Source organism: Charadrius vociferus, unplaced genomic scaffold (genome assembly GCF_000708025.1).
Source record: "Charadrius vociferus isolate BGI_N301 unplaced genomic scaffold, ASM70802v2 scaffold287, whole genome shotgun sequence".
Classification (NCBI taxonomy): Eukaryota; Metazoa; Chordata; class Aves; order Charadriiformes; family Charadriidae; genus Charadrius; species Charadrius vociferus.
Window position 1 is genome coordinate 3,050,189 of NW_009649568.1, and position 23,942 is coordinate 3,074,130.

Below are 23,942 nucleotides of genomic sequence, written 5' to 3' on the forward strand. Positions count from 1 at the left end.
ATTTCCTGAGGAATAATTTTCCTTATTGTAAATAGAAATTGGTGTTCCACAATAATTATCGAAACGTGAATAGGGAGTAGCCCTCAAGTACCAGCTTATAGTAAGTCTTGAGAAATAATAAAACTTTGAGGACTGAAAGCCAACATCAGAAATCCATGCCTCAAAAGGTACAGGAATGATAGTTAATGATGAAGAACCTGGAGAATTTTATCTGAATCAGTTTTTTTAATGGGATGGGATAAGAGTATGTATTAGTGCTCAGCTGACACTTTGTAATACCTTTATTAAGATCTCTGATCATTTGCACATGTAAAAAATGTGTAAATAGTGAAAGAGAGCAAATCCTTTTGAGTTCTCACAATATTTTGAAAAGCAATGAAGAAATTAAAAGATTTAAAAAGTAAAACAGATAGGAAGGAGTGAGCAGGGTTCTGTGATGCAGAGGAATAGTGTGGGATGAGTGGTGACGGACATAATAAAAGAGAATTTTGAAATTGCTGTGCAGGTTGTTAGTTGTAGCTGCTGCCAGGAGTTATCTAATTGGGAGACTGCAATGAGAAAGATGATGGTGGACAGGCAATTGCAATGATCTTCCCTACTTATATTATTTCTAATTTTTTTTTTTTTTTTGCATGTTATGTTGCCAGGAGCAGCACAAATTCAAGCTCTAGAGGGAGTGGAAGTCACTGCAAAACTGAAGGCCAAGAAGACTCTGTAAAAACAAAAGTCTCAGAAGAGTCAGGGCCTGAAGATGAAGAAACAAGTAAGATACAGCATTATTTCTGTAATGTTAAAGTAAAAATTCTGCTCTCATATGTTCATGACTACCATTCAACACAATGGGAGTCTCATACGCATGCATATGAAGGCAGAATACAGCCATAATAGAACATGAATTTTTTTTAGGAAAGGAAAAGATACCAACCTGAGATAGTTGCAAATAAATATAAACAAAAGTAACTTATCCTGTCTTTAGTTCTAAACCCTTTATTCTTTTTTCTTAAGGACATATTCTGCCCCAGTTTGTATCGAAGGATAAAACAACTGCTGTTTGCAGTCATAAATGAGTGCTAGGTATCTTGTTGTTTCTTTCAAGCTTTCACTGTATTTTCTTATGTGTGGTTGTCTTGCTTAATTCATTGTTAAAAGGGCAGTCAAGTCAAATGACTACTTCCAGATAAATGTTTTCTTAAAAAATAATCTCTTTTAATAGAGGGATAACTTAATTTCTGTCTTCAGAAATAATAGATTTCAGTAAGTGATCATCTGTTTCAAGAGTATTAATGGTATTTTTGCAGCTAAAGTTCTCATAGCATAGGATATTAAGGAACAAGAAAGAAATACTTTTTTCTTTGTTAGTGTGTTGACCTGGGCAACTAGATAGGATTATATATACTGACTTTTGTGTGATTAATGTCTGAGATTTCAGTAGAGTGACATGTAGATTTTGGAGGGGATTGCTTTGATTGGTTTGATCTAGGAGCGCTAATATAATTTAGATTTGCTTACATTATAGATGTGCATCTAAATGAAATCATGTGATTTAATATTAAGTTGTTTAATTCAGGAGTTCCTGATGAATCTCACAAGGAAGACACAAGTGCTGAAGAACTGAAAAGTACAGATGAAACTGTAGAAACAACAGAAGCAAGTATGTATCTGTAGTCTTTCAAATATAGTTATGTGAAGAAGTAGAGAATGAAAAACTAAATATCCAATGTAAATTCAGTATGCATAATTTAACTTCTGTTACCATTTATGTCTTCTAAAACAGGCTATAATCATTAATACTGTGACTTATTTTCCCCAATATTTTCTGTTAGCTGTATCAGCTAAACCTGGTTCTGAGCATTCTGGAATCCAACCAGAAGAAAATGGTCCCAGTGTTGATGCTGTCTCTGGAAATGTAGAGGAAGAGGCCTCCTGTGAAAAAAGTGCAAATCAAGACATTTCAGTTGAAAATACTGAATCCACTGCCAACTCGCTTGCTGCAAACGAAGAACCTCAGCCACACCCAGAATCCTCAGGGCTTGCAACTCCAGATGAGTCCTCTACCAGGACCTCAGCTCTCCAAGAAACTGATGATAGTGATGATGATCCTGTTCTGATCCCAGGGGCGAGGTATCGAGGAGGACCAGGACACAGGTTAGCCAGGCAAGCTCCTGCAGATCTAATACCTGTTTGTGCTTATTTCTTGCCTGCTGAATACCCCAGTGTTAAATATTTGCAGTTCACTTTTTTATTATTATTCTCCCTGTAGTCATAAGTGTAGAAAGCTCACAAATTTGTGTACAGGGACCTACATTTTCTTTCAGCTGCACTTTAGGTGTTCTTACTTTGGCAAAGCAAGAGCTTTTAACTGTTGTTCAGGAATGCTGTGTTTGCCTGTAGTACGTACATTAAGACTGATGTGTTCAATTTTTCATTCTTACTACTTCTTCTCTGAAGGAGAAACTCTGTAATCCTTTTGTTGGTTATTGAATATCAGTATGTATGGCAGAAAAAAAAAAGGTAGATTACCTCATTAATAAAAAGCGCATTTAGTAAGCTTTGTGTATTTTTTTTTCTTGTAAAATATAAACAGCTGTACATACTTGTTTGATCATTCAGTAAACTTAGCCCCTGAATTGGTATTGCTGGTTTAATACCTTCGTTCGCTAATTTCAATTCTTGGACTTTCTAAAAGCTGTAATAATTGTAATTGTAAGCAATTGTAATAGCAACATCTCTGTTGTTAGGCTTAACATCTAAAACAAGTAAAAAAGGTATTTTCTTATGTAACCTAGTGTCAGATGCCTTAGCTTTACTCCCGTCCTGTTCAAAAGCAGTATTATCTTGCTGTTAATTTCTTATGCTAGCAATACAAATTCTTTACAGGAAGCATTGCAATACGTATTCATTAGGAAATCAGAAAGAATTTAATAGTTGTGTATAGAAACGGTTTTGAATGATTTGCAGTTAAAAAAAAAGTCATAAGCCACCACATTGTCAGTAGTGACAAAAAGAACAGTCAGTGGTTGCTTATTACATAGCACGAGTAATTTTGCTCACTAAATGATAGTTTTTATCAAAAAGCCAATATATACAGATTCTGTCCTAATCCATTAACTTTCCATGCAATACTAAGTAATTGTACATAAATATCTAATAGCAGAAATAGTTTCCACTGCAAAGCCAACGTTCATTACAATCTAGGGATTGAAGAGCAAGCTGTGAAAATCCCTGCAATTTTAATCCCATTTCTGTTTTTGAGCAGGATTCTTAGCTTCTCTTCATGCACCTTATGTTGTCTCTACGATGTAATAGTATTTGTAGCAGTGTAATAAGAGTGACGCTTCCAGGTATCATACAGCTGTTACAATTTTCCACTAGTCGGGACATCTTAAATGAAGCTACACTTCATCTGACGTGCTTTTTTTCCTTCTTTGTGTGCAGCAAGATTTCTTCCTGTAGCAGTTAAATTTATCGTATAGGAAAGATCATTCAACTATATTAATGATTAGAAGTCTTTATGCGCCCCCCTGCTTCCTTGTTCTTCCCCCAAATAAAATCTGACAAAAATTGCTGCGTAGTCAATACTGATTTAGGATTGCCTCCAGGCTTTCATTACACAGGTTTAATGCCTGACCAGTTCATTTTGTTCTGCTTTTGTTTGTGTGCAAGCAGTGAAGTTTTCTAGTTTACTTTTGAGCAGTCAGATAGATGTTTACATTACGTTCCCTCCTATTCTTGTGGTTTCAGGAGTTTCTAAATGCCTTCTGAGATACTGAAGAAAAGTAGGACAACCTATGTGTGCTCAAAGGAATTTGGATTTCCAGGGAGAAAGCAGGCACTGGTGATCTTAAATGCTAGCTATAAACCCTCCTAGTATTTATATCTCATGAAATAGAGTGAAAGGAACTGGAAGTCCTCTCTACTACTACTATGACAACAGTTGTTATAGCATGTAATCCCTTTCATAAACTGATCAAATTTATACAAAGTCCCCCAGGCCCCCTAACTACTGGGAAGCTACCTCAAAACCTTGCTGCTATAATGGGTAGAAATTGACTGAAATTAGTGATTTTGTTTTGTGTTAACATACTGTTTTCACTAAAGCAATTTTTTCATGCCCAGTGCTTATCATTTTAATTATCTTCATCCTGTCCATCTTCAGCTTTTGTCTCACTTAGACTAAGAATGCCAAGTTTTTCTCACTCTTAGCAGTAAAAAATTATGAGTTTCCTGCCGTCATGCTAGTTCCTATCTGTGCTCCTCCATGTTCCAATTCTTTCCTGAATATGGTAGACGAGAATTATGCGCACTGCGTTGTTGTATTTTGCGAGGATTAATGGTATGAGTGTTACTCTTGGTCTAGAGAAGATTCACCGAGACACAAGTAAGCTATAGTTACATCCTTCTCCTCACATACTTACAGCTGTCTCATAGTGGTGGCTTGTAGTCAGACACAAGACCAGTTAGTATACTGAAGTCTTTCCTACTTTGTCATTTCTAATTAATGTGTTCTGAGTTTCCTTCTGGTGAAAGATAAGAAGTGTGACTGTCAATTTTACACAACTGAATTTCTACCCACCTCTTTTTCTCAAGATTTTACAGTCCCCTCTATATTCATAAAGTTATGCAACCTCATGTCCTCAATGTACTGCATGAGTACATTCCTACATTTTGGTCAAAGACTATTCACAATATATTAAACAAAATTGCCTGCAAGACTGGTGCTTAACTCCACCAGTATGCTTCCTATAGACTTACATTTTCTCTTTTCTCACTTAGTAAATTGTGTTACCTAACAATTCCTTACTAAATCTCATTTTCTTAAGTTTATCTAATAATTTAGTTTCCAATGTGTCATTCTATAAGATAATCAATGGCATTAATATAGAAGTAATAAAGCAGATTTCTCTCTCTGTAGAATATCTAGTGGGGAGTTGGTTTGGGGCTTGTTTGGTTGGTTTTTCCTTTCTGGAGAAGGTTATAAGGCTAGCCCGCAATAATCTACCTTTTGTGAACCTATTTTATGCAGTGGCAAAACAATTCTAATTTTTGTTTAGAGAAAAAAAAAAAAAAAGGAGGCTGTAGCCTTTTGAAACGGACTGCTAAAAGCTATTTGACTAATAGACCTTTTCTAGTATATAGCATTACTAGTTTCATGTAAAACCAATTTTATGTTTCTTTAGGTTGTGGTTTTTTATATACCTGATAACTAGCTGTTGTTTATATTGAGGAGAAACTCCACAGTTGGGGAAATGAAGATAAAGGAAACTGTCTCAGAGTCATTTTCCCACTGTGAAGTACAACTTTCTTCACTGAGAAAGGAAGGGTAGATTTCTGAAATCATGATCTTAAACTTCCTCTTAAGGAAAAGAAATGGCAGAAATACCCTTTTAATAGCTCTGTTGACAGTACCTGCATTTAAAGAAATGGAGAACTTCCTGCTGCGTTAACTCCTCTAGTCTCACTTTAGTTTTAGTAAGATGGATGTAGATTTCAGACTTAGGAGTAGAATGTTGTCCATTTTGCAAATCTAATGTTCACAGAGCTTCCATTATTTGAATTTTGTTTGTGTGCAAATCCAAATTTTAATGCTTTCAAACGGAGCATTAGGTCGTCTTCTCTCTCTTACATAATCTAAGAATAGATACAAGGGACATATTCCCTTTTTGTGGATGCTCATAAATCTCAAAACAGAGTGAGGATAGATAGTCTTTCGTGACAGTTCAATTTCAGGTTAGTTGGTGAGAAACTATGCAACAGATACAGAAACACAAAGTTTGCACCCACTTTAATATTTTGAAAAGGTCTTAGATTAGTAGTGGCAAAATGTGCAAAAATGCTGTGATCCTTTGGCTGATAAATTGGCTACGTCAGCTGAATGTTGACTAGGAATCAGCTAGGAATATTTTTGACACAGAAGGACATTTCTTTGAAAGAAATAATTGAGAATGTGACATCTGACTTTTTTCTGTAGCGTTTCTGTAGCCACTGAGCATCACTATAGGAATGGTGAAGATCAGTAACTAAAGGAAGCTAAACAGTTATTTAATTTTTTCATTGTCATCAGGCCAGTCAATATATGCTCTTTTTAACAAAATGTATAAGGAACTGCACAAGAATATTTCTAAATTAAAAAAAAAAAAAAGAAAGCTGTTTTGTACAGCAGAGCAGTTTAGCTAGATAATCAACAGAGAAAATAACCTTCTGGGCATTTTAGGGAATCCACAGGAAAAGATCCCTTCTCTTACGAATATGAGGAGATATGCAGGTGTTTAAATCTTGAAGTGTGCATGTAGCATATCTTTTTTAAAACTAAGTCCAGCAAATTTTGTTAGAACAGAGATGGATAATATGGCTTTGTAATGTGGGGAGGAGGGGGAATCTCTGTAAAACATGTTATTTATGCACAGAAACTGCAGTTTTTAATGGTTTGATCTTAATTTTCACAAATTAGTCAGAACAACTGTCCGAAGGCTGCTTTCCTACTTAAATGACTGAATTAATTTTGTTTGGACTTTGACAGAAGCTGATCTATGAGCAGAGGCTAAGCCTGGAAAATGTTAAACTAGTAGGTTAAAACTTCAAACAAATATGAATTTAAAATGGAAATAATTATGCAGCTGCTTCCACTTCTGCTATGAACTGTGAGAAATTACTGCATTTTATAAGATCAACTTTGCGTACTGTTATGTAATCTAAATACTATTTTTTCTGAAATCGAAATAGTCTCATATACTAACACATTAAAGAGGAGTCTTCTCAGTTGGAATACGTAGAGCACATTTTGTAATAGAAGCTAACCTTTTAAAAACATGATACCCAGCATATTTGAATGACTTCAGTTGTTGTTCCCTTTACTAGATATAATATCAGAGGAACAGCGATAGGTGATAGAATAATGAGGTAATTAATTATTTTCTTCCTCCCCCCCCCTCCTTTTTATTGCCGTATAATGGATTTATCAGGTTCTTGTTTTTCTTATCTAACTGGCATTTTAAGAATTGCTATACTTTAAATGCTATGAATTACAGGCCATATTGCTTGAGTTATATTTAGCTGCATGTCTTGCATGGAAATTGAAAAGAAATGGCAGTGTATACACTTAACAACCTATTAACCTTTTTATTGTGTGCCATAGTAATTAATGGAATTTGAAAAGTGTGTAGTTTGTGAAAAGCAAATACCTTTTTTTATTCAGCTGCTGAAGAACGTGTTGCATTTGCATGTGCCACTGCTGACTTGCTTTGTCTGGCAGTAAAGAACACCCAGTTCTGGACAAAAATATAAGAATTCATGTATCAAAGACCATTTATATTTTTTGCCTGAACAAGATCATGGAACTGAGCATAACTATTAAAGCTGTATTTGCTAATACATATTTAGCAGATACATGCTAAATCTTATACAATATTTCTTTTAATTAAGTTAAATGAAAAAGTCACTTGATCTCATATTCCTCATTGAAATACTTGAGTAAATTAATTGTAAGAACGTATAAGGCAGTTTGGGCAATTGTGTTTGGCCACACACCGTAAGGGGGAGAAACTGTCTACTGTGATTTAATGCCAAAGGCTATATATAGGGGAAATGGCGCAAAATAATTCTAATGATGAAAATTAACGTCTTGGCTTTGTGTGGCTGGAAAGGAAAAGACTTGGGATGTGGTTTCACAAAAGACTTAGTCTGAGTTCTATATTTTAAATGCCGACAGTAAAATAGCGCAGCCATGTATTTCTTTGTCCTATATTTCAATCTTAGCTGCAATTGGAATACATGGATTTAACTCGGCAACTTTCTTAACGGTTCAGGAATCTATGTACTACTTATACTTTAAATTTCATAATAGGTGTTCTTGCTATATTAAACATGCTTACCATGGAGTTCTTTAGCTCTTCAGCACAGCCCATGGGAATAATTGTTTCATATTGGTATAAATTTAATATAAAAAATGAATGATGCATTCAGCATAGAATTTTCTATCACTATATTTTTCTCTGATTTTCATTGTCAATCTGCAGCACATCAGGTGAAATTTTAAAAATGTTTTGTAGCTGAGAATAGTTGATTGTTTTGGAAGGCCAGGAAATGACTTAGTGATTGCATTGCGGTAAACATTTCTTTTTGTATGATCGGCAGTAAAATAACTTGGGCTTTAGGGTAGAGTCCATATGCTGTTAACAAGATAGTTCAGAAACAAGGGCAAAACCATCTTAATGCTTGAAACTTGACAGCAGTAGGAAATCTCTTCCATAGGTTCAGAGGCTTCTAAAGGAACATGGTTATTTGGTAATTAAAATCGGAAATAGAATCAAATCTTGATATTTAGAAAGGGGATCTATTTTAATATGGTGGTTGTGGGTTAACCCTGCTGGGCAGCTCAGCCCCACACAACTGCTTGCTCGCTCTCCCCTAGGGGGATGGCAGAGAAAATCGGAAGGGTAAATTAGTGAGAGAAGTCATGGGTTGAGGTAAGGACCGCTGCTATGGCTTATTAATTAGTCACCTTCCTGAGCTGGACTTGACTTTGGTGACGATAGCCAGCTTGTTAAGACACATGGCTGGAATTCTTGGGCAGGAGCACGGTAACTGGCAAGTGGATTCCTCTGCATGGGCAATGAAGAAATGACCATAAGGCATCAGAGAAATGCATTTGAAATTAATGATTATGACCCTTAGGTTCCCTGCAGTTGTTTTGGATAGGGAAAATAGTTCAAATGTGAAGATGGCAACAAGAGGGGAAAAAAATAGTATCGTAACTTGAAAAAGCAGAAGAGCGGGAATGGGGGTTTCTGGTACTTACCGAAAAGAGACAGTGTTTCTCAGTGTTTAAGTAAATTTGGAAACTTAAGAAGTGACAAGAGTCCTTAATACTGGAAGAATCAATACTGAGCTCAACGCTCAATACCGAGCTGAGACAAAAGGAATGGAAAAAGGAAGGAAGTACACATGAACATTACAGCCAGCTGCTGCAGGCCAGGAGACAATCGGTCTGCAATAATGGTGTTTGGAAAAAGCAGGGTTATCTAGGATACCAGATTCATTTTAAGGCAGCCACTACATTTGGACCTCTAGTGGAATAAAGTTTGTAGCAGAATTCGTGTAGATTGTTTACAGATTCAGTTGATGGATAATAGTTCGGTTTTCCCTCTTCTGAAAAACTTATCATTAATTTTTACTGTCTGTCTTCGAACTAATAGGTGAGCATAGTTGTTTTAAAGCATGCAGGACTAGTTAGCCAGAAATTGTTGAGTAATGTAGATTGGGAACTGAGGTCCGCAGCTCTCTCAAAAAAAGATAAAATTTTTTTTTAAAGAGCAGTATGTGACATTGCGCTTTAATAAACAAACTAGTTATTGTGCAAATTGCATAGATTTTTCACTTTAAAAATTTTTTTATCACACTTCAGAATTTCTAAACATACAAAAAATGACCTATGGGACTTTTTTTTTTAAGGCTTAACTTACATGTTTACATCTTTTCCATTTCTGTCTATGTATAATACATAGCTGTGGATCAGTCTGTATCACAGGTTTTTGTGGGTTTGGGTTTTGTTTATTTCTTCTGAACTTACGTTTGATTGAAACAATATAATGGCTTCACTTCTAAATCCCTATTCCACTCATCTAGGGCTTAATTTAAATGGGCTTTTGTTAATTAGTATTTATAACAATCAACTTTGAAGACTTCAAATCTGGCTGATCATAAGGGGAAAAGTTGTGCTGTGGTTCATGCCTATATTCGTAATTTTGTAATTAATATTTAAAAATTCTTTCCACAAGGCACACTCCATTGAAGTAATGAAAATACCATACCTCATCTTGGGCTCAATCTTACTAAGACTATGCACACCAACTGTCCTGTAAGATGTTGCACTAAGGTACCACAAAATTTGGCAAAACACACTTAAAAAGGCTTTATAACTGCAAGCCAGACAGTAGTACTGAATTATTCTGAAGTCAGAGCACTACCGACAGTATGAGGGCATAACTAAAACAAAGTTCAGTTTCATTGGCTTTACAAGATCTAATGTTTTATGTACCATAAAATGAATAACATTAATCTATATCCAGCATTTCTCAGGAGTCTTCGTTATTTGATGCCTGAATGTGAATATGTAATACAACTGTAACAATTGGTGGAGTTGCTCGAGGAGTGCCAACACAATGTCCATATATTTAATTATCTGACATTTTGTGCTCGGAAGAGTGCACAGTTTGGAAAGGAAGCAGCAGCTCACAGTCAGGCTTAGCTTAGGCTGAACTTCAGAACAGTATGAATTGCACAGCACACTTCTGTATCTGCTGATGCTCCAAGTGATTAGGCTACTATCTAAGTTTCTGTTGGCACAGACAGGAATTGCCTATCACAACTATAAATGAAAATTAAAAAGCCACAAAACCAAATATGTTGGGGTTTTTCATTGTTTTTTTGTGTGTGTGACAAAAAATGTATAGAAAATATGTAGTTATGGAAAAGTAATATCTCTCAGAGAGAGTGCTTTTTCCTGTAATGTTCTTTGTTCTGAAATGTCATTAGATTGGGCTCATTTATCTTTTCTGGAGAAAGCTTGCCTCTGCCAGGTTCCTGCTTTTAGCAGTATGTTACTAGAATGACCAATAAAAGTATCACAGTTATAGTCATGTGTGCTTGGCTGCATTCTCCCTGTAATAATCAACTTTACAAGATAACTGAATATAAATCCATTCATGCCTTTTAAAATAAGACCCCAAATCAGGATTTTAAATTCAGAGCTGAATTTAGTTGAAAGACAGTTTTTACCAAAAATTGCTTCTGTGCTTCTGCTTTTATTTAAAAATGCATGATTCAGAATGCTGAATAGTCTTGAGGTTTTTTTGTAATGTCTGCTTTCAAGCCTGGGGGAATTTAGAGGCAGAGATTAATTTTTCTAGAGATGCTAAGATGAAAAATTATGCAAGAAACTACTTTTGGTTACCCATTTGTTACTTTAATCTTCTAATCCCAAGACTTGTTACTGCTATCTAGCAAGAAACCCTTCTGAAAGAGAGAGACAAGTCTACTGCTTTGTCAATCCTAATGATGTTTAACTTCGCAGCTTTTTCACTGCACATCTTTTATTAATTAATTAACGTGGATAAATATACCAAAAATACAAATAGAAATCATAGTGAGTGATAGGTGTAAGGCTAGCAAGCACGCTTCTGAAACCAAAAGGGTCTTACTGTGCTGAAGAACTGTGTGCTGTTTCCAAAGCTGTGTGATCACTGATGGGGTTGGTAGCAGAGTAGTTGTTATTACATGATTCTTGATTTTACTTTCTCACACAAACCCCATTTTTTTTAAAAAAAAAGTACAAACACAAATATGTACAAATAATTGTCTAAAGTTTCTGTAAGTGTTTTGTGTAGCCTATCATACACATGCCACCCTTCTTTTTCCTTCATATAGAAGTAAACTGTTGAGGAGTGTAATTCTGTGATCTTTAAAGCACAGTAGATAAAGAACGTGGGCTTATTTTTTTTCCTTCATTGTTTGAAGACTTTGTGAAGAACCCTCTTCTTAAATCTGTTGAAGATTAAAGTTGAGACTCTATATATTATAAGAACTAACAAATATTTATTTAGTGTAATATAAGAAGGAGGAACTAGAAAATTGCCTAGATATGAGATTTTGAGGAGATAGAAAACACACACAAAGGAAGTAGTAGTAGTCTATTTTTTCTGCGATTTTTTGCTAGACAAACTTCTAAGAAATTTATTATAATAAATAGTCAAGTGTTAAGTGGATCTGTTGGCTAGTGCTTATAAATCTCCTCTAGTTTCTATAAAAAAAAAAATTCAATTATCTTTTGAAAGCTTAGCTGTATTAGGTGATCTGTCTTAGTATGACAGTTTGTGGTTGGTTTGTTGGGTTGTGTTTTTTTGAAAAAGGATCTGTATTAGTGACTCATTACTTGCATTCATTTCCCTTCTTTGCCTAGCTGTATATAACACTTACTTTATCTTCCTTTTTTGGTCCAACTTTCTCCTGTAACAAAAATGAAACAAAAATCTAAGCAGACCACTGGCTGATAGAATCAGTTATGAGATAGATCTGGTGGGGTTCTTTTCTGGCAAAGAGGATTTGTTGCAAGAGTCTCCAGGATCAGTGACTAAAACACCACACCATGTTACTGGTGGACAAATTCAGGTTACTAGCTTTTGGGTAGCAGTACGCTGAAGTTGCAAATATATTGAGTTCTGGCTGAGTTTACTTTTCAGGATCATGTGAAGTCTGTTATAATTTGATGCGTTCTGCTAAAATCTGTACATGCTCCTTCTGAGAATGACGTTGCCCTGGGACTGTTCAGGACATCAAAGCTAACAGCAACCCTGACATGGAATAAAGAAGAAAAAGAGTTAGGTGCAGGTGCTGGCACATGACAGTTTGGTTATATCTGGAATATGGGCATCTGCAAGCTTAGAGCTAAACAGGAAAAAATTGGCACCAGGATCTTTTCACAGATTAATTAAAAAGTAGATTCATGGAACTAAACAGTCACAAAACAAAATATATAATTTAGCTATTTTTTCTCTGTTATTCTAGGGAATCTTCAGCTGTGTCCCTCACTGCTAACATATCGGGTAGTTCCTACAATAACTCATCTCTTGACTTCGTAGGAACTTGCTTAAAGCTGTCTAAATCATGAGTCTCATCATACAGAAATAGTGAAGAGAAAGACATTTAATGAAATTTTGGGGAAAAATTAAATCACACTGGAAGGCGCACTAGATCCTTAATAGCTTTTTAAATTTTAAAAACTTTTGTTTTGGCGTAGATTTTTCACTTCAGAATTGTGCTGCCTTATTATGGGTGGAGGATATCTCTAGCAATGAAGAATAAAATAGCATGTGAATTTTGCCAACAGCTGAAGTTTGTTCTTCGGAAAAGGAATAAAATGTTGCATCACTTGACATCCCACTGTCTTGCATGCTATTCTTGTTATAAGCCAGGATGGAAAAAATTAAAGTCTGTAATTTTACATTTGGGATAATGTTGATGTATGTTCCAAACTTATGGAGAATGTGTTTGAGTGCTTAATTATTATTTTATAGTCCTTTTTGATAGCCCATTTCAGTGTTTAGAGATGGACTTTCAGTAGTGTTCTCTTTGTCTGCAATTTATAGACGATCTGCTGTTGCCCGCATTCAGGAGCTCTTCAGAAGGAGGAAAGAAAGAAAAGAAATGGAAGAACTGGAAACGTTGAATATTAGACGTCCTTTAATAAAGATGGTTTATAAAGGTCATCGGAACTCCCGAACAATGGTACAAACTCTTTGTCTGTTTTGGGAACAGTTGAGATTTTTATGGGCTGCATCAGTATAGCTGCCACATTGATATGCTTGCCAAAAAGGACATTGTAATATATTGTAAGCACTTTTTCTTGTCTATTCAGTTGGAAGCTACATAATTTGCTGTAAATGTAAATGAAAATTCACGTGACTTGTGTCACCGTGCTAGGCATTTAAATTTTCTTAAGACTCTCTCTCCTTAACGTCCTTTGAAATCTTGGGTATTTTTCTTAAATTCTGTTTCATTTTGTCTGTCATCTTAAGTGGTATAAAATGTGCCTACCTTCAAAACTATGATTTAATCCTCACTTTCCCTTCCAAGCTAAGATGTTCAAAGTTATTATTTAATCTTTAACTTTAAAGAGCTTGGAAGGGAAAGTGAGGATTAAATCATGGCTTTGAAGAGACAACAGCTTAACAAGGTCTTGTTTCCTACACACCTGAGCAGCCCAGGGATAAAGTTGTCTTGTCAATTACATGAACATGAACTATTTAAATTTTAATACATGTACACGTGTATATATAGGGGGGGGGGGTATTAAAATATATATATGTGGAGAGTGAATTAAGATTATGCAGGCAAATTGAATAATTCTGGTACTTCCTTACTTTTGAGAACTTAATTTGGCAATCTCACAATTTTTTTAATAAACGTGATTTTTTTTAATAAGTGTGATTCTTATATTGTCAAAAAGCAACAGATAAGTAGTATTATATTGATGTTTGCTTGCATTATTGGCAGGGTTGCAATGTTTTTGGGTCCAGCACACAGATCCCTGCCATGTAACCACTCGAATGATGTCATTAGAGTACTGGGTGTTACCATTTTTTCATGAGACAGACCTGAAAGTATGGCAGCAGGGGGTGTGATGGTAGTGGAATAACAGGAGATGGGATTTCTCTTTTCTCTAGCTCTTAGAGGGGAAAAAAATGCTCTTGTGAGACAAAAATCCCTTTCATTTTCTTCAAAATTTGTCTTTTGCCATGTGCCTTCAGTTCTGTGCCTCTCCTGTCTCTTCCTCGCTATTTCCCTCGAGTCCTACTCTTACCTCTTTTGATATGTATGCCATTCTTCCTGTATTCCACTCACCCCAAGTCTCAAGTCCCCCTCTAAGATATTGACTTTAAAGAAACTTTTCTTCAATAGAGCATCTGTGTGTACCTAAAAAATGGGATAAGTTGTGTGTGCATACAGTAGATTTGAGTGTGTATTTGGGTTTGAAAACAAAATTTTTAAATGTGAATTTCAGTTGTGTTCATTTATGTGGTGCTAAAACTAGGTTTTATGAATATTAGAAATGTAAAATCAGCAGTTACATAAGACAATACAAAGAAAGCAGGAAGAAGTCATAATTGAGAATAAAAATATAAAGTTATTTATTATTGGAGATAATCTTGATATACTTCTAACAGGATTATGAAATATATATATTAATAGGAGCTATAAGACAAAAGCTGCCAAAAGATGAATATATTGGAAACATGTCTTTCACTACAGAATCCAAGAATGCAGTTTCTCTGGCTTATTTTCAGACATAAGGATGACTTTATTGCACTGACTGTAATCATTTGTACATATTCTTTTGACAAAGATCTAGCAAGCCTGAAATTAAAAACTGGACAGCCTCATGCTGGAAATAAAATACATATTTTTAACAGCGGTAAGGGTTCAGATTACTAATATAATTCTTTATCGTGGTGATTTTTACATCAAGGTAGCTGGGGCTAAGCACAGAGCAAGACGATATCTTTGTCATTTTCTCCAGTGAGTTTTTTAAGAAAACTATGAAAAAAGAAAGATAAGGCTGCAGGCACTGTCCTCTTTAGAGCTTTATTATGATGTGTTACTTGGAAAATAATTCCATAGTAGGATTCTGTGTAAGTGGTCTCAAACTTGAAATTCTGGTAAATGGTCTCAAACTCTTATGCTGGAGATATTCTTAAATACCAAAAATTAGGAAATTATTTTATGTGAAACTTCAAACTGGAAGTCACCTGGGTGAACTCTGAGAGCTGCTGTGTAGGAAATTTCTCTTTAGGTATCTCTTTTGCGCAGTGTATGTCATTTTAAAGAGTTCATAAGAGGTAACTGTTGAAAGTGTAATCCTCTGTGTAGGATTACATCTTTAACTTCCAGACTCTTTTCTCCAGCACAAACATCAGACTGTTGTGGAGCTTTCAGTTCACATCTTGTGATTGAATTTTGACTGTTCTTGAAGTAATGTCCCTCCTCCCTCTGCCACTCCATCTAAACTCTCACTCTATCGATGATGTGGGACAGCAATGGAGAAACATACTGCTGCCTACCCTGCTCCTATTTTAAATAGTTTAACAATGGTTATTCTGATGTCCTACTCTGAGTACAATCAGAAGTGATTTCTGAAGATGATTCTAATCGTTAGTGAAGGAAGTGTCCCATTCTTGTTTGCTCAGACTAATTGTCTGGCTTTGTTTGGGTTACATCTTTTTCGGAAAGGAAGGCACGGAAGGATTATTCTACATTTAACAAACCTAATAGTTGCTTCTTGAAAAAAAGTATTCTGGGGTGGGGTTTTTTTGGCTTAGAAATTGAATAACCTGCATTCTTTCAGGCTGCAATTATAAGGGTATCTTGAATGTAACAGGTGTAGAAAAGTATCAGCATTATATTTCCAGGAAATGGATATCTGATACTACTGCCGCTTTTTCCTGGCCTGCAGTTTCTCTGTCGTTTACACAATCATTTTCATTGTAATGCTACTCTGTTTCATAGGACAGAGTGCTTCAGCTGCCTTCAGTTCCAAAACATGAGACTGTAGATCAAGTTTGGGTTTTCCCAATGAATTAGTAGATACATAATTAATAAATAATACAGCGTTTACTACACAAGTAATTATTTATACATAAATAACATTTAAGAAATAAAAATAGTATAGTCTAATATAAATAATAAATATATGAATCCATAAAATATATACTCAATATGTATAAATTATTATTAGATAATACATTATTCTTATAATCCTATGACACTACCACGTTTTGGAGAGATGGATGGGAACAAAGAGGAGAAAAAAGTTCAGACTTACCTACTTGCTTGTCTCCCAAAGACTTTTTCAAGTCAAGTACAGGTCAAGCTAGCTATCTTGTCATTGACTGTATCTGCTATTTTCTTTCTCAGAATCAGGGACAAGACAGTGTAGTCATCTTGAGAGGAAAGATGGTCACTTCATTACAAAAATGCTCTCAGCATTGTTTACAAATGTGTATCCAGACCAGTTTATCCAGAATATTTATGGAGCTTAAGGCATTTAAATACCTACTGAATTATAGCACTTCACACAAGAAAAAGGAAATAGATGGTGTAATAAACCATTATATAGTATACTACCTATAGTGTGTATATATATACAAAGTATATAAAAATATATATATAAAAACCATACTATAGTATACTAGTCTAAAGCATGAGTATACTGTTCCGCTTTTCCTTTTACCCAGAGGATGCTGTTCCTCTCTTCATCATATGGAGATGGAGTTGTGTGTTGGTGGCAGGGGAAGAAAGGCAGACTGCAACAGAAAGCCTTTGCTCTCTCTGATGAGATGGTCCCCCTGCTCCAAAGGAAGCCTTCTGTCAGCTTCCCTTAGCACTGTCAGAGCTTCCTAGAGAAGCTTCCAGAAGGAAAAAGCCCAAGTGCATGCTGTCAGTGTTACTGCACTGACTGTGAGGCACTGCAACAAACTATACCATTGCAGTGAGAGATGGCTGGTCTTCTGGAAAGGTGGCTGGTCTTTTGGAAACCTTACACGTACACTTTGCTGATAGCATGGGAACACTATTGATACATGACAAATGTTAGCCATATCACTTCAAATATTTTGTGAAGGTGCTTGGATACCTCATCAAAGTAGTAATAGGAACAACCATATAGAATAGAATGCATCATCGCTGTGTCAAGAAAACTGTGATATTATTGGTTCCATTTGCAGGGAGAGATGCTTCTACTTTCATCTGCTGTTACTGTAATAGCCGAAGCTGAAAGGTCACTTTTACCCAGATGCCTTCCTTGTTCAGTGGCTTATAACTTTTTTTGGTCTTGGACTAAGAAGCCGTAGTTCTTATCTGATTGATTATAGAGGAAGGAGAAAAAAATTCCTAAGTTTGATTTCATGACCCCTTTTTATCTGTCAGATCTGTTAATTCCCACCCCCCAGTTTTCATAAGTTTCTGTCTCGTCTCCTCTTCCTCTGTAAATGGAAAATCCCCACCAGGGATTAACCTGTCACGCACTTTAACTTACTGAACTCTTCCCAAAAACCATTTCACATACCCGTCTCCAATATCATTCCTGTCACTTTGGAAAGTGACAAACCTGCTGTCATTTATTTCCTTACTGCTCAGTCTACCCAACTCCTCCTTTTTTCTGTTAGCAGCCACTTCGCTCTGGAGATCTATAGCCTTCTGAATTTTCTTTTTTTTTATCATTTTTCTTTAAATGTTTCCTTTAAATCTTCTTAAAAGTTGTTTCTAAAATCTTCTTAAAAGTGTTAGTACTGAAACAGGAGTATACTCTCTGATGTGCTTTCCACTAGCTAGTCTTATAAAGTAATTTTTATTTTTGTTTTTACTGCAGATAAAGGAAGCCAATTTTTGGGGATCTAACTTTGTCATGAGTGGCTCAGACTGCGGCCATATTTTTATATGGGATCGCCACACTGCTGAACATCTCATGCTGCTGGAAGCTGATAATCATGTGGTGAACTGTCTTCAGCCTCATCCATTTGACCCAAGTAAGATAATGATTTTTCACAGTCTGCTTGTTCAGGTTGTCTGTAGAAAAGCACTTTAAAGCTCAGTCTTAAATTCTTTGCTCAATAGAGCATTGTAATGATTAATAAACTATAGTTCATTTTTTCCCATATCAATTAGGTAATACTGCTTTTAACTTTGTCTTTTACTAATGACCTTTGGCCCTTAAAACCCTCATTACTCAATAATGTCTTGGTATGAAAACATTACTGACATAGTATTTATAGAAAGTTAAGTTGTAATAAGAAGAATCCATTTCGTGCTTGCCTCAATACATAAAATGTTTTCCATGACACCGAGGGAAATACGGGGTACTAAAATGCCAGCAACATTTTGGGAATTGATATGAGAATCTGGTCTCTACTTGGCTCTTTTCAAAAAATTGACTGAAGTGGGGGTCTCAGTCTCACTGGCTTTGTGAGATTAGAAGAATGAATAAGATTCATAGAAATTCTATTAATTTGTATTTAGGGAGAAATATTTATAGAAAAGATGGCCTGGACCAAAGTAGTAGGAGGAAGATGTTGTCTTGACATGTAGATAGAAAATCTGAACCAGCTTCTGACACAGTCAAAGAAAGTATTCATGTTATGTCTTTTTTCATAGCTTACATGGCTGCAGAGTAGCTGAGTAAGCTGAGTCAGCTGTAAATAAATAAGCTAATAAAGTTGTTATAATAATACCAGAAGAGGCTGGGTATTTTTTGGACAGTTTGTGGAAGCATGGAATACAGCCCTACATTGGATAAGCCTCGAATTTTTAAATCCTTAATTGTAATTGTGTTCCTATATATGTTCAGAGTCTGTGGCTAGATTGGACATCTCTCTTGGCAGCACCTTCCAAAATTACCTGTAGGTTTACTGATTTCTTGATGGAGTGCGACTGTCTACCTGTCACACACTGAAAATGTAATGAAGACATCACCCTCCCTGTAGGCCAGTTAATCTTGTACAGGTTTTCAGTTACTGAGATCTTTCTATGGATTTTTTATTCCTGTGGTGGTTTTGTGCAATGATCTAGAGAATGTTCTGCAACTTCTTGTTTTCCATATTTGAACACGTGTTTATAAGAGCATCCACTGCTTGAATATCAAGTAAATTTGCATGAAATACACTGAAATAACCATATGTCAAAATTCATTTGACATTATCTTGCTTCTGTCTTTGTATCTGGGTCTACAAATCCTAAGGCTTTGTTATTAATGCATATACTTACCAGGCTGTCATCAGAAATATATTAGTAGTGGCTAGGTTTGTTCTTACTTTCTGCTCTTATCTTATGTATATTCTGGTGCGCTTTTTTTTTATTATTTAAAAAAGGAGGCTCTTGATGTTTGCATGTGTTTTCTTCATATATATATATATATATTCAAAAATATATAATGTGTAGCTCAGATCTAGTATGGAGACTTAGTAATTACATAGCTGTATGTTCAACATGGGAACTGACGTTTGCAAATAAATGCTTCAAGTGAAGTGTTTCAAGTGCCCAGAGAGGTTGTTGAGGCCCCATCCCTGGAGGTGTTCAAGGCCAGGCTGGATGGGGCTTTGAGCAACCTGGTCTAGTGGGAGGTGTCCCTGCCTATGGCAGGGGGGTTGGAACTTGATGATCTTCAAGGTCCCTTCCAACCTAAACCATTCTGTGATTCGTTCTATGATTTTTTTCTTCAACTCTGGTTAAGTGCAGAAAATACTGGTAAAGACGTAACACATTTCATTTATAATTACTATTATTTACTTCTAGTTCTGGCCTCTTCGGGTATTGATTATGATATAAAAATTTGGTCACCATTGGAAGAATCCAAGATTTTTAACAGAAAACTTGCAGATGAGGTAAGAACCTTTCCTCCTTTTTCACAGTAATGTTGCATTGTCCAATTCTATACAAGCCTTTGGTGTGAATTACTGATATTGAATTAACAGAGTTATTTAACAAATGAAAAGCTGCCCTTTATGATAGTTATCTTTCATATCATTGGCAGCACACAGAGGCACTTTGTATTTCATTAACTCTCCTAGAAATTATACGATATGATCTGGTATTATGTACATCAAAGAAGTTGGAAAAAGAAGTTGGAAAAAAAACAGATATAGAAGGAAAACTGGCAAGAATTAAGAAATGAAGGCAGTGCCTGTCTTTAAACAAATAGATTAACTGAAGGAAATACAATGGTATATAGAAGAACAGGGAGCGCAAAAATCAATCCTATTAAATATTCTGTGGCATAAAAGGGAGCTAAGGTTAAGATTGCAAATTGCCAACTTCATGGAATAAAGCAAATATTGCCATCTCAATCAGTGTTAAAAGTCTATGTAAAGTTATGTAACACATTGAGCAGCTCTGTGGAAAGGGACCTGGGAGTCCTGGTGGACAACAGGATGACCATGAGCCAGTAATGTGCCCCTGTGGCCAAGAAAGCCAATGGCATCCTGGGCTACATCAAGAAGAATGTGGCCAGCAGGTCGATGGAGATCATCCTCCCCCTCTACTCTGCCCTGGTGAGGCCACATCTGGAGTACTGTGTCCAGTTCTGGGCTCCCCGGTTCAAGAAGGACAGGCATCTGCTGGAGAGGGTACAGCAAAGGGCTACGAAGATGGTAAGGGGACTGGAGCATCTTTCTTATGAGGAAAGGCTGAGGGACTTGGGCCTTTTTAGTCTGGAGAAGAGAAGACTGAGGGGAGATCTTATCAACGCTTATAAATACTTAAAGGGAGGGTGCCAGGAGGATGGGAACAGTCTTTTTTCAGTGGTGCCCAGTGATAGGACAAGAGGTAATGGCCACAAACCTGGGCATAGTAAGTTCCATCTAAATACCAGGAGGAACTTCTTTACTTTGAGGGTGGCAGAGCACGGAAACAGGCTGCCCAGAGAGGTGGTAGAGTCTTCCACACTGGAGACATTCAAAACCCGCCTGGACGCTGTCTTGTGCAGCCTGCTGTAGGTGACCCTGTTCTGTCAGGGGGGTTGGACTAGATGATCTCCAGAGGTCCCTTCCAACCCTGACCATTCTGCGAACACATTGTTTTCATAGCCTCAAAGCAATAACAATGTGTATAGCAGCAGGCCTGTGATGATCATATAGTTGCATATTTTAGCGATTTACATAACATAATTTATTAAAATGTTAGATGTTTTTCTGTAAGTAATATATTAGGGCAAATTTGGTTGTGGGGTGGTTTGGGGTATTTTTGTGCAATCTCTTGAACAGCAGGGATATAGTAGACTGGGATATTTAATTACTATTTCTCCATATTATTGCTATATATATTAAAAACAAAGAAAAACCCACAACCCTTAGCCACCACTCCCCTGAAAAAAACCTCAAACCATCCACTTGTGAGTTTTGAACATTTCCTGTTTTTTTAACAATAGTAACACTGAGCACAGTGACACTTCTTTGTATATTTTATGATAGCTTTAACCTCTGACTTATTTTGGAGGCTTTGGGGTTTAGAAATATTGAATTTTGAGAAAAGTTCAGTATAGATGTAGAACTGTATTTAAAAGAGAGAGGCCATTACCTTAGTGAATAGGAAAAGACAGCAGGGATGGGAACAAGTATCTGAATAGAGGAAAAAGCATCAGAAGCAGGCTGTGAAAAGGGTGTTACAGATGATGCACTGGAACAACAGGAGGTGAAAGGTCTTCTCAGTCTGCTTCTTTTAGGGAGTGATCAGCTGTCCAAAGTGCCTGGTAAACAGATGACAATGACAGAAAAGAGGTGCTTTGATTTGGCTAGGAGAAGGCCACTGCAGACATTTGCAAGAACATGTTCCTCACAAAAGGAACAGGCTTGAGAAGTAATCTCAGAGAGAAAAAGAAATGCATTATTTTCCTGCCTTACTGCAGCTGATCTGGGAGGAAGCACTGAATAATGGTGAGAACTTGTCTCCACGTAAAGAAATTTTTATGCTTAGTGATAACAAAAGAACATAGTCTAAAAGCTGAGAGACAAGCTAAGGTGTGGGATTAGAACTTAATGGGAAAGCAAGAAGGATGGCAAGGAAGTACCACAAGGAATGAAGGAGGCAGAAGAACTAAAAGTATTTGTTAGTGATTTTTTTTCCCTTGAAACTAAGACCATAGGAGCTGGCTCTTTCAAGTCATTTAAAGCAAGCTGTAGATCTGTTTAGAAAGAATTATGGAGCTGAAGAATGTTCCTGAGCTGGAGTAGAGTAATTGCTTGTGTTCCTTGGACTTTCTCCAAAAGTTTAAAGCAGCATGAAGGTAGGAGTTTAGGGTAACCTCATGTCTTCTCCTTCCCACATTCTTGGCCAGTGCTGGTGCTAGAACTTTGTTCTCTATAACAGTTGCCATCTGTAACAGCACTTTCTCTCATCGGTCCTCCTTGTTTTGTGCAAGATCTCATTTCCAAAAGTTTTTCTCAGTTGCTCATCTTAATATCTACCATGCATGTGGACAACGGAACGATGATCTTACTAGAATATTCTTTAGACAGACAATTAGATATTTGTAGGCAGTCCACTGTCTGACTTCTCTCACAACATACAATTGGTATAACTGTATTTGATAGTAATTACTGAAATATTGCTCCATTATTGTAATTTTAGACTCTGTAAATGCCTTGTGCATAGGAACTTTGTATCTACAAACACATATTGATGCAGTACAATTTTGTGTTTATTTTTGATGCTGTTTTTTCCCCTTCCCTGCCTCCAGGTTATAACACGTAATGAATTAATGCTGGAAGAGACCAGAAACACTATTACTGTTCCAGCTTCTTTTATGTTACGAATGTTGGCTTCGTTGAATCATATAAGAGCAGGTGAGAGACTTCTGAAGAGCTTGCCCATCACATTGGTCTATGAAATAGCAGATGGATTGGGGAACCATCAAGATCTTCAGCTGTTAGTAGCTACACTTGGGTTGGTGAGAAGATTCAAGGGTTGTTTGAGCGTCTAGGTAATAGAAGTACTCAGGGATCGCTTCTTTAGGGTGAGACTTGCAACATTTTTGCAGCTGTTATTTTTTTACCTCACAACAAAGAGCAAAATATATTTTTAGATGTTACCATACTATCCATCCTGAAATAGCTTATTTGTAATGTAGTGCTAATTACATGTTGAAAAACACTCTTTACTAAGGAAGGATCTTAAAGGTGAGTGCTGTATGATAGGAAAGCTATTGGAGATACAAACTGACTGTCATTGTGGGCTTGGAATTGTCTTAGGGGCAAAGGAGGGTGTGAAGATACAGGACTGGGAGATATTAATGAGGCCGCTGGCAGCTGTTCCTTGGGCAGCAGCTACCAGGATGTCCCTTCAGCCAAGGGGCAGTTCCCTGGGGACTGAAACTGGTGATATGGTGGGTTGCATGGAAAATTGTCATTGGGAACTGGTGTTCCTGGCTGTTAGCGCTGAAGAAGTTGAATGCAGTGGGTTGATACTGAAAATGTAGGACAACGGAGAGACATCATACTGGGTAGGAAGCAAGGAGATTAAGTTTTGGGAGGCTGGTATGACATATGAGGCGGAAACCTAACAAAACTGTAGATGAAGGTGAAAGTGACTGAATATGGGGACTCTTGCACTGGCTGAGCAGGGCCGTGGGCTTATGGTGATGAGGTAGGAAGGAAGCTCTGCCTGGCAGCAGAGCCTCTTTCACCTCTCACTGACCTGTGAGAATTAGAGTGCCAGGAGCGTGCCACTGTATCCAGCCCAGTGGTATGCCTCACCCCTGCTGTAACTGAATATATTCGTTTGGGTTTTAATTCATTTGTGGTGATTTCTTTGGAGTAAAATACTCAAAGAACAGTTGAGTTAACACAGATTTTTGCTGAAACTTGTATGGCTGAGTGGATTATTTATTAACCTTACATGTTGTTTGA

General features: G+C 36.5%; 1 protein-coding gene across 1 annotated transcript in view; it reads left to right on the forward strand.

Annotated features, from left to right (window-relative positions):
• The window catches only part of DCAF6 (DDB1 and CUL4 associated factor 6), an 87,378-nt gene that overhangs the window by 62,483 nt on the left and 953 nt on the right, over positions 1–23,942 (forward strand). The window contains exons 14-21 of the mRNA XM_009890119.1: positions 648–763; positions 1,568–1,651; positions 1,824–2,145; positions 6,856–6,897; positions 13,140–13,278; positions 17,918–18,074; positions 19,837–19,925; positions 22,775–22,880. Coding sequence (XP_009888421.1) covers positions 648–763; positions 1,568–1,651; positions 1,824–2,145; positions 6,856–6,897; positions 13,140–13,278; positions 17,918–18,074; positions 19,837–19,925; positions 22,775–22,880 — 1,055 coding nt within the window. The remainder of the gene's footprint in view (positions 1–647; positions 764–1,567; positions 1,652–1,823; positions 2,146–6,855; positions 6,898–13,139; positions 13,279–17,917; positions 18,075–19,836; positions 19,926–22,774; positions 22,881–23,942) is intronic.